We start from the raw sequence: 11,176 nt of genomic DNA on the forward strand, positions 1-11,176 counted from the left end.
TCCTTAAGTGGTTTTACAGCTTCATCATATTTTGTGGTTTTAGCAAAAGTTCCGAACACTCGTTGTCCCTCTGCTCCAAGACAGTGCAGCAACAGTGCACGCCTTCATCCCGTCGGGCACGCCTTCCAAGCCGGCTGCAAGGAGATAAGTTTCAAACGAAGCGATCCAACGGATCCATGGCACGGCAGGTTCTCCGGGTAGAGCCAGGAAAGGAGAGGGTGGAGGTAAAGAACAGTCAGCCATCCTCGTCGCCAATGAAATGTGAATAAACCGACACGACACACAGAGCTGTAGCCGGAGCTTAGGCTACTCCATTTATTTGAACAACACACACTTCTAACTTCCTACTCACGTGCCAACATAAAACCCAATCAACACGCACCGTTGTCATAGCAATGCCAAACATAACACCCCCATGAACAGAATTCCATGAAACTTGGCGTGCATTCAGAGGGTGTCATATTGATCCTACACTTCCAATTTCGTGCAGTTTTGACGATGTCAGGTCACAGTTACCTGCAATTACAACACCTCATTTCTACTTCTTCATTTTTAACTAGGTGGCGCTAAACATGAAATGAGTGGTTATGGACTGGGTTGACATGGCCCCTTAAGATCAACATACAAAAAAAGGTGGTCCTCCTAAACCCCACGGTTCTCGATATATTCACAGAAAACTGTGTCCGCCCTACCCTCCTTTCGGGGGGTCCAGTCCAGTGGGAGGGGCTACAGATCAAAACAAAAAACAATGTTTCCATGTGTTGTGTGGGTTACATGCCCACCAAGTTTCGTGCACCCCGGTCTTTCAGTGTCCTGGGAATCCTTGACGGAAAATTGCTCATGCGAGAAAAAAAAGAAAAATCTGACTAAACCTACTGTATATGACCGCCACTTCGCTGCGCGGCGGTCATAATAACACATGGTTATATGATATTAGATAAGCAGTTATTGCAGTGGAAGAAATGCCATCTGTGGCAGAAATGTCTTTCAAAATATGTCCTATCCCACCAAGATTTTTTTATCCTTATGTTGATAAAATATTTATGTTGATCATAAACAATATGACACATTCTCAACAGCATTCATAAGTATGGCTGAGATGACAGCTCCAGGTGAACATCAGGATGACATTACCACTGCCAAAGAGAAGATCAGTGAAAAAGTGGAGAATGCTTCCACTCAAGGAAATCTCCAGCGACAATTTGGAAACGGGGAAACTGCCCTCAAGAGTATTCCTACAGGGAGTCATTGCGATACACAATCTGCAAATGAATCTGTCATGAGGTCCTCATAACAGTACCACTTTGCCTCAAATCACAGTGATCATTTCTATTTTCACTCCATTCTTCAACATCTTCCGAACTCCGAATGTAAATATGATTATGATTTATGTGTTGCAGCAGCTTTCATGATGAAAGGCGAGGATCTCCAGTGCCCAGTGTGATGTCAATGAAGAGTGATCAGTCAATGAATCATCCTAATGCATTTGTTGGAGAGTGCACAATAAGCCTTCGGTATCTATTATACCTTTTAAAGTGACTTGTGAACTTCAATTCAATATGTGTTGGAAAGTGGAAATATATAAATACAATGTTTTCACATAGTAATTTTCTCATGTCTTCTAAATAGAGTTCAGCTTGAAAGACCTGATTCACCAAGAAGTTTGTCTTCTGAATGCACAGATGACTCCCCTTTCTGCCGTGATAGACCCAGGTACATTGGACAGCACACCATAGTTTAATGTTCCATAACTGACTTGAAATTACAACAGCTGAGATATTCAAAAAGTTGATACACAAATATGCTATGATATACTTGATCCATTATGTAGCCAATTCCAAAAGACTTGCTTTGGGAACAGAAACAGCAATAATAATAATAATAATAGCTTAAATGTATATAGTGCCTGGCAAATGTATTTAAAACATCATGGCTTCCCACACTTGAAAAGAAAAGGACTTGACCAGACCCAGGATTTCACTCGTTCTTCAATTTATTTGACCAGTAAACAAGGAAGGTGAAATACCTTTAAACATACAAAAATAAAACATTTTAAATAAACTTTAGTATTTTCCATCAAATACAATAAAGCACAACAAAGTAAATTCAAATAAGGCAAAGGGTAAGTATATTTTAAACATAAATAATGAAGTAATGGTTAGTTTATCAACCCAGGCAAACACAGTGGCAAACAGTAGGCTACAGATACAGTACACATTAGGCATAAAATAAGCAGAAAGCCAGTTAGACCCATTTTAATTTAACCTGTTTTACCTTATGTTTAACCTAGATTTCTATACAGATTTTATATATGACATGTATTCCAATCACAATTTTAACCTGAATGAAATCAAGCATTCCAAACGATTTTACTGTAGATTAACATAACCATTACTGAGCAGGAAATAATCTTACTCTTCAACTAAGGTTTAATAAATAGTTGAAACAGCTTATAAATAACTTAAACCTTTAAACAGGCAATGCATCTCAAATCAACAGACAATACCTGTTTCACTTGTCCGTAGACAGACTACTATGTAGCCAGCGATCACATTTGAACAGTGTCCAGAGTCCAGTAGAGATGTGACCTTACCGGTAGCCCTTTTGATCTTTTCCTTTTCCCATGAGCTTTAATTCTGCGATTCTTTAGCGATTTCTCCTTTCTTCTGCTGTTCTTAAGCCACTGACAGACTTAGCAAAGATTTGGAAAAGATTTTTGAAAGACTACAGTCTCAGACCTACTCACATCTCAAGACAAGTAATAGAGTTGTTGAGTCACAGACTAGTCACAGACTATGATTTTGCAACAACTAGGGATCATGCAGTGGTAGGGAATTGGGATCAGAGGCCAAAGGCCTCAGAGAACAGATGTGTTTTTAGGTGTTGTTTGAACATGCCTAGGGAGGGGGCAGTGCGTAAATGGAGGGCTAGCTTGTTCCATAGACTGGGGGCAGCAGCACAGAAGGCTATGTCCCCAAAGGTCTGGAGTCTGGTGCGGGGAATGGCAAGCTGGTCCTTGTCAGAGGACGGCAGGGACCGTGGTTGACTGTAGGGATTGAGGAGATCAGTAAGATCGGTGCTGTGCAAGTGCGTGGAGGGATTTGTAGGTGAGGAGGAGGATTTTAAGTGATTTGTGACTTGATTGGCAGCAAGTGAAGCAGTATGAGGATCGGGGTGATATGCTGGCAGGGTTTTGTGCATGTTAAGACCCTGGCAGCTGAGTTCTGGACATATTGTAGCCTGTCAAGGGCCTTGCTGAGCAGACCAGACAGGACTGTCCCTAGCTAGTCACTTGTTACCCAATCCTCTTTTTATCCAATTAACCTGTTCCTCATTGTCTCTGGTCACATTTCTCATTTCCTCATTGTGTCAGTGTATTTAAACCCTGCACTTTGTCTGTGTCTTTGCTAAGTCTTTGTGAAACCCTGTGTGTCTCAAGCTTTAAGCCTTTGTGGGAGTTTGTGGAATTTATTGCCCTGTGGATTTTTGCCTCTGTGTTGACCTGGACTGTTTAAGGTTTCTCTTTTAGATTTTTCTGTTGGATGTGTTTGCCATTCCTTCCTCGGACTGAACCCTGTTATCTGAACTCTGGCTTAGCTCTTGGACTTTGATTTTCTGGATTGCGCCTTGGATTGATGTTTTTGGATGCAATTTTTTGTACCTTTTTTTGTCCCTGAACTTCTGAGCTTTAATCTTGTGTGTCTATTACCTGAAATAAACACAGTTAAACTTACTTTGTCTGCTCTACATTTGACTCACTTAGTTTCAGTGGCCTAGTGGGTTAAAAGTCAGTTTGCCACTCCAACGGCCCAGGTTCAAGACCTGACTGTGACAACATTGCAGTAGTCCCTACAGGAGGTGATTTGGGAGTGGATGAGACTTTCGGTGACACAGTCCGAGAGTGAACATCGAAGTCTTGAGAAGGCAGATTTGGTGATGTGTTTGATATGTGACTGGAATGAAAGAGTAGAGTCCAAGATGAAACTTGCTTTTATGCTAGTTTGCTGAGTGACGTTATTTGTGCTAAGCCTTGATGGTAAAGTTTTTACTTTTACTTTTGTTCACATGCAGGCTATGTGGAGGTGTGCCCTGTTCAGTGTGCCCCAAGAAAGCCTTTAAGTCCTGTCTGACCTGCATTGCTTCCTTCTGTGAGAACCACGTGAAGCAACACTACACAGCTCCAGTACTGCAGAGACACAAGCTGGTGGAGGCCATGGCAGACCTGGAGCAGAACATCTGCCAGCAGCACCACAGAGAGCTGGAGTTATTCTGCAAGACTGACAGCACACCAGTCTGTGTGTTATGTGTGGCTAGAGAACACAGTGGACATAAAATAACAGAACGGGGAGAAAATGAGGTAAACATTTTTGAACATACTCAATAGAACATAACTCTGTGGTATATGAACGAATGAAGAATATATGAATATGAAAGACACTGTCTTTGCTTCTCATTTACCCACCTACTTCTTTCTACAGAGCCTTCAATCAGACAAGACACAAGTGCAATCTCAGAGAGGTATGCATTCTTTAACTGTGGATAGCACACTTAATGATCATGTTAAAACTAAATGGCATTAGACTTGCTGAATTTTTGCAAGCACTGAGAATGGTATTCAGTTGACCTGTCCCTAAGCCCCTTCCCCCCTTTCTAACTTGGAAATTCATTACTGCCATTGTCTAGAACTGCAATGGCTGCTGTCAGCATGTCTGTAAACATAAACACTTAAGAGGTGCTTTTGGAGACCTAAGGATGTGTATAAAATTCAAAACTAACTTTGTTGGATGACAAACTTAGACGGGAGGTGTCATTCACTGGTTTGCTAATGCATGATAGGTTTGCAGGCATATGGTATGTTACAAGGACACTGCCATGAAAGGAACATATACTACATCTAGACTACAGTGCCTCTCCAACTTTGTTAACTTCAAAGTCAATAAAAAAATCAATCTTACATAGCTGTACACAATCCCCATGCTGATCTAATTAAAGCTGTAATCGGGCCTTAAAGGGACACCAGGCAAGCCTGATGCTTTTTCTCTACGAAACTCCCCCTCGCTCGGTCTGAAGCTCTTTTCCTTTTCTTTGTGTCTTCCGTCAAGGGTTTTCGCTGCTTCTTCGCCGGCTCTGCCATTATACACACGTTTGCAACAATCTCTAGCGTTTCGTTAGCCTGCCTCTGTGCTGTAAACTGATCCTGCTTCGGTCGGCGGGTACGATACACTGAACTTGCAAGCGGGATATTCTTCCTACAGGCAGTAGGGGCGGGCGAGAGAGTCTTCATTCGCCCTGTAATGAGTCATTTAACCATATACCGACTTACGAAGATGAGTAACACGAAAACGTTGCCTGGTGTCCCTTTAAAAGTTAGGCCCAACCCAGCCCGTGCCCGACAATAATCAGCCAGAGACTGACAGCTTTTCAAAAGCTTTACAGCCCTAGGCTATAGGCCACTTGAAAGTTGGAACAAATAAATAAAATAGCCTAAGTCCTCTGTAACATCGTAACATTTCAGCACTCTAAAGTTTACTGGAACCCTCCCATAGGCAGCCCCGCCAGCTCTTCAAACCCCTCGCCATTTACAATATTAAAAGGCCTAATGTCTTTACAGCAAAAGCTGCCACACTTCTTCGTAACCGTTTGTTTTACCTTTGGAGGGATGGGTTTTGTTGCAAACAATATGATTGTTGATCCTGGGAACTGGCATGTGTTGAACAGCTTCGATCAACATGCGTTATCAGCGATTAATTCCCTGTCGTTCTGCAGAATGTCGCATCTTTTGCATATTACATAACCCACTGGCTCTCATTATGCACATGGTCAAAACTTTTTCACACCTCAGACTTTGCTTTCATTGGCGGTGCAACCAAAATGTAATTGCCAGAGGCCAGCCTCCGTTTCACCTCCTCAGAATCCATTTTCACATCTTTCTCGCAGCTAATCGAAACGCATCACCTGACCGCTCATTTAGCCTATACCACGCAAGCCCGAGTTAAAATAATAGAACCTGTCGGGTTTGGGCAAAAATCTTCAGCTCTAGATCTAATGTTAGTAAGTTATCTGCAGTGCTAGTGTGATGACCGAGATGAGGCTTCTCCCTTTTGTCTATTCATCATTCAAGTAATGTAGGCTACTGAACTTTAGCAGTGATTAGCTGATGATTAAATTTAGCTATTAAATGAATTTATTAATATATGAGTATTTGAAAACACACACTGTTTATGAAGGTCTAAAACAGATTAACATATGGGAATATGTCACTCATATGTCACTTGTTTTCTAAACAGAACAAGGTGACCCCCCAGCAGTTCAACCACAACACAAGACAGGTAGGTCAAATATAAATTCAGCTATAGAATAACCTTCGTGGTTAGATGCTAACATCATTTGCAGAATTGCGAGCTACTGACCATTAGCGTGTAGTTGAGAAAATGGGTTAAATGTATTGTGCTTCCTTTAAAGTTACATGGACAGACTTTTATGGAAGTTGATTTTGAGAAAAAATCATACCTACATGAAGATGACTCCTATAAGAATAGAAAAGCAAAGTCATCCTTCTCAATTGGAAGTGTGCTACATTATAAACCCTTTTTACCTGATGACGCATGCATCACAAATATAGTTAACATTGTAATTTTTCAGAATTACATATGATGTAAATAGGATTCTTTATTTTTCTCTTTATAGATCATCTGATGTCATTTCTTGGCAAATTGGGTCTTTTAGAATTTTATCCAAATAAACTTACTCTTAGGTCTTTACTGGAGGTTAGCCATGCAACAATATCAGACAAAAAGGTGGAGACTCTGAAAGAGGTCCCTTTGGCTTTCCTCAGAAAACTACTGATGGTCAATTCAAAGTGCAGGAATCTCACATCGGCATACCCCAAATTACAAAACAATGTTGACAGTGATGAGGATGATGAGAAATGCAATCCTTTGGATCTGGTTACTGCTCTCTACTTTTGTGCTGACAGCTTCTTGCAACAAGAAATGTCCATCAAGATGTCAATGTGTCAGTTTTCTGTTCCTTTTCTGTTACCTCTTTCTGGTGACAATCAGTGCACACTCATGGTATGGGCTCTAAGGAATATTTACAAAGAGTGGTGTCCTCATCACCTTATGCACACCAAAAGCTATCTAGAAGACAGTGTTGTCCATGCGCAAATACCTCTTCTTAGCTTTGTCCGTCTGAAAGGCTGCAAACTGTCAAAGTCACAACTTCTCAATTATGTCCTGAGTAATCCAGAACAACATATCAGTTTTTTCACACATAGAGACATAAAGGGTGGAAGTGTCCCTAAGAAGATCTCAAATGGCCTGGTGGAGATTGCCTGGTGTCTTCCATGTGGACAGAGCAACATTGATGTGTTTCCTGAACCCGTGGCAATAGCTAATATGAGGGGAGATATAATCTCCAACGAAACACAATTCAGTTTCCTCATGAAAGTGTCTACTGCAGTTTTTGTGTTTCTGGACACAATGACCCAAGAGGAAGAAAAGCTGCTTGACTTCCAGGGTCTTCTGAAGTCCAAGCTCTTCTTGGTAGTTAATTCCAAAATGGAGAGACATCTTGTTAAGTCTATCGATGCACTGAAGCTACAGGAAAACCACATACTCAGACGAAAGCCACAACTCAACATGGAAGAGTCCTCCAGTCTAATCATCAGCACCATAAATATGTCCTTGAAAGAGTGCAAGAACATACATACTTCAGAGGAACTGTCAGAAACTGCACTTAGTTTGGGGATCTCAGTGGATGAATGTAAAAGCAAAAACTCAGCATCAGCAAAGATTGCAGCTGATGATATAATGAAAGGCGTTAGGGTTCATCAAATATCAGACTACAAGAAGAAACAGATGCCTCTTCAGGGTGAATACTTGAAAAAAATATCTCAAATTGAGATAGAGGAATGCAGACTGAAAAAAGCAGGCGAGCTCAGTCTAGAGAAATACAAGGATCAACTTCATGAGAGAAAACGTGTACTAAGAGAACAGCAAGCCAACGTCAAGACATCAGAAGCAATGGAGCAGTTCATTCAAGCACTGTCCACAGACAAAGAACAAAGAGCATTCTTTCTGAAATGGATGGCACTAAATATAGATAGGAAATCACGTAATCACTTCACAGAACTCCGCAGAAAGTTCAAGGAACCATTCCATGGAAAGGACAGCAACTCAATCATAGAGCTTGATCAGCAACTTTTGAATAACTCCTTGGGCATTGAGCATTACATGAGAGAAATGGGACAGATATATGAATCCAGACAATCAGATGACACAAGACATCTCCCTGTCATTGCTGCTGAGCTTTTACTTGATGCATACCCTTTAGAGCTTCTTGATGGAGACGCGTCCAACATCCCAGAGAAGTGGGTGACCGATGTTCTTCTAGAGGTAGACAGAAAAGTAGGGAGCACTCGACTTTTGGTCGTGTCTGTGTTGGGCGTGCAGAGCACAGGGAAATCTACTCTGCTCAACACCATGTTTGGTGTCCAGTTCCCTGTTAGCAGTGGCCGCTGCACTCGTGGAGCCTACATGCTCTTCCTCTCTGTTGAACAGGAACTCAGAGAGGAGCTGAAATGTGACTTTGTTCTACTCATTGACACTGAAGGCCTTAAGGCACCTGAACTTGCCATGCTTGAAGACAGCGATGAGCATGACAATCAACTTGCAACACTTTTAATAGGCCTCAGTGATGTGACAATAATAAATATTGCAATGGAGAATTTAACTGAAATGAAAGATGTTCTGCAAATAGCAGTTCATGCATTTCTGCGGATGAAGAAACTTGGAAAGAAACCAGTCTGCCATTTTGTTCACCAAAATGTTTCAAGTGTATCTGCATATAGCAAGCTGAGGGCACAGCGGGAAAAGCTTTTGGAACAGTTGAATAAAATCACAAAGATTGCTGCAGACATGGAGAAGCATTCTGACGTGAAGGAGTTCACTGACATGTTGCATTATGACCTGGAAAAGAACAGCTGGTACATACCAGGCCTGTGGAATGGAACTCCTCCAATGGCACCTGTTAATTCAGGATACAGTGAAGCTGTGCATATGTTCAAAGAGGGTCTGTTTGAGTCTGTTAAGTCAACAAATCTTGAACATATGACTGAGATTCCACATTTCCTGAACTGGATGAGTAGTCTGTGGAAAGCAGTGAAGTATGAAAACTTCATCTTCAGCTTCAGAAACTCTCTTGTTGCTCATGCCTATGACAGCCTTTGTAAAGAGTTTTCAGGATGGGAATGGTCTTTCAGGAAGTCCATCTACTCATGGCTGAACAATGCAGAGACACAGATATCTAACACTGACACCAGCAGAGTAGAGAGTCTGTCTGGAGATTTGCAATCGGATGCCTTCAAAATGATTGAAGATCAGACAGCTAAGATGAACAAGAATTTGAAGGAATATTACAAACGGAAAGACATACATGTGAACCTAGTGGAAAGGTACAGAGCTGAGTTTGAAATTGATATAAAAACTCTTCACCAAGAAATCACCAAAATTGTTGAAAATAAACTTCAGTCTGCAGTTTGTCTGCAAATGGACATAGAGCGGGTGGAAAATATTCAAAAACAACATACAGATGTCATTGAAAGGCAGGTTGTAGAGCTGTTGACAAACTGCAAGAAACTTAACACAAAATTGTCAGACAGTGACTTGGAGAAAGAATTTGAGAAAATGTGGAGTGAGGTAACAAGAGACGTTTCGTCACTGAAAGAGAAGGACATTTCCTCGTGTGTCATGAAGAAACTGCGAGCCAATCTGGCCCACCGCAGTGTGCAGGAAGAGTTATCAAAGATTGGGGATCTAACTAGATGTGGACTTGAGGATTTCAAGGTGAAAAGTGCACACATAACAGAATGGAAAGGAGTATTGAATGTTTTCACCAGGAGCATTGAAACAGATCTTCAAAATATTGCAAACAACATAATTCAAAGTGGTGAGAGATTTATTGAAGGTCTTGTAAGTACCCATATGGATTATCAGGAAATTTTCAGTAAAGAGCTTCTTGAGAAAATTGACACAGGCCTGAAAACAGAAATCAATGGCAACACTACTTTTGAGACTGATTTGAAAGTACACATGTGTGGCATTGGAGCACGAAGATTCTTGGAAATGCACCGACATTTCTTATCAGACAAAGACCCTCGAAAACATTTGGATAGGTCCAAGAACCAGTACTTATCAGATTTCATTGACTCCTACAGACAAAGAGATCAGTGTCTCAGGAAGGCCCAAGATTTTACCCAGCTCTGCATCAAACCTGCAGTCATAGAGTATATCAACAGATCCCTTGGCATTGAAATTGTCGACGAGATTCTTTCAAGCAAACATTCATCACAGTACAGTTCACGATCATACTTTCAATACACAGTTTTGAAAGAACTTTTAGAGAAAAATGTATTTGAAAACTTTATGAGATACATCGAAAACTATGAGAACTTTGTGAAGGATTGGATTCACAATCAGGTTGTTGAATGGCTGTCCAAAGACATGGGTTTGGTTAAGTTGGAATGCCATATTCTGAAAACCATCATACAGAAGATTAAAGAAAAAATTGAAATTGTTCAGGCTGAAGTCAATGATCCTAATGACACTGAGAAGGCAACAATGTTTGTTGAAAATTTCTGCTGTGCTCTTAGCGAAGAAATCACATTTCCCATGAACAAAGTTAGAGGGGTTCTCTTCCAGATGTCTTGTAGATGCACTCCATTCGTTGAAAGCCTTGTACAGTCCTTGGACAACCTAAGCAAGCAGCTGGACAAAGAATTTGCAAAGTCATCCAGCACCGAAGATACACTAAAGGTTCTCACAGTCAAACCACAGAATGAGATTTTCAAGAGGGTGTTTGGGTGTGGGGAGCAGTGCCCCTTCTGCAAGATACCCTGTGAGGCTGGAGGCAGAGCACACACCCAACATCACGCCACCGTCCACAGGGTATAGCAGGGACTAGATATGAAAAAATGACTCTTGCTGAGGTTCTTTGTACAACATGTGTTTACAGTGGTGCATACTTTCAGACTTCTGACACAAACTATAAGTTTCACCCTTACAAGGAATACCGTGTCTAACATCACGACTGGAACATTGCTCCAGACCCATCAATTCAAGCATCCGATTACTGGAAATATGTGCTAGTAACATACAATGACAGACTTGCCAAGGAA

General features: G+C 41.2%; 1 protein-coding gene across 1 annotated transcript in view; it reads left to right on the forward strand.

Annotated features, from left to right (window-relative positions):
* The first annotated feature begins 1,094 nt into the window (after nt 1-1,094).
* LOC143106354 (interferon-induced very large GTPase 1-like) overlaps nt 1,095-11,176 on the forward strand; it is a 12,557-nt gene continuing 2,475 nt past the window's right edge. The window contains exons 1-7 of the mRNA XM_076270631.1: nt 1,095-1,284; nt 1,401-1,514; nt 1,630-1,713; nt 4,072-4,357; nt 4,479-4,518; nt 6,288-6,329; nt 6,688-11,176. The exon at nt 6,688-11,176 is cut by the window's right edge and continues 2,475 nt beyond it. Coding sequence (XP_076126746.1) covers nt 1,100-1,284; nt 1,401-1,514; nt 1,630-1,713; nt 4,072-4,357; nt 4,479-4,518; nt 6,288-6,329; nt 6,688-10,952 — 5,016 coding nt within the window. The 5' untranslated portion in view covers nt 1,095-1,099 and the 3' untranslated portion in view covers nt 10,953-11,176. The remainder of the gene's footprint in view (nt 1,285-1,400; nt 1,515-1,629; nt 1,714-4,071; nt 4,358-4,478; nt 4,519-6,287; nt 6,330-6,687) is intronic.

The sequence above is a fragment of the Alosa pseudoharengus genome, unplaced genomic scaffold (genome assembly GCF_046254945.1).
Source record: "Alosa pseudoharengus isolate Yale_2024_CS ecotype anadromous, Long Island Sound unplaced genomic scaffold, YU_APseudo_1.1 YU_APseudo_1.1_scf_6, whole genome shotgun sequence".
Classification (NCBI taxonomy): Eukaryota; Metazoa; Chordata; class Actinopteri; order Clupeiformes; family Clupeidae; genus Alosa; species Alosa pseudoharengus.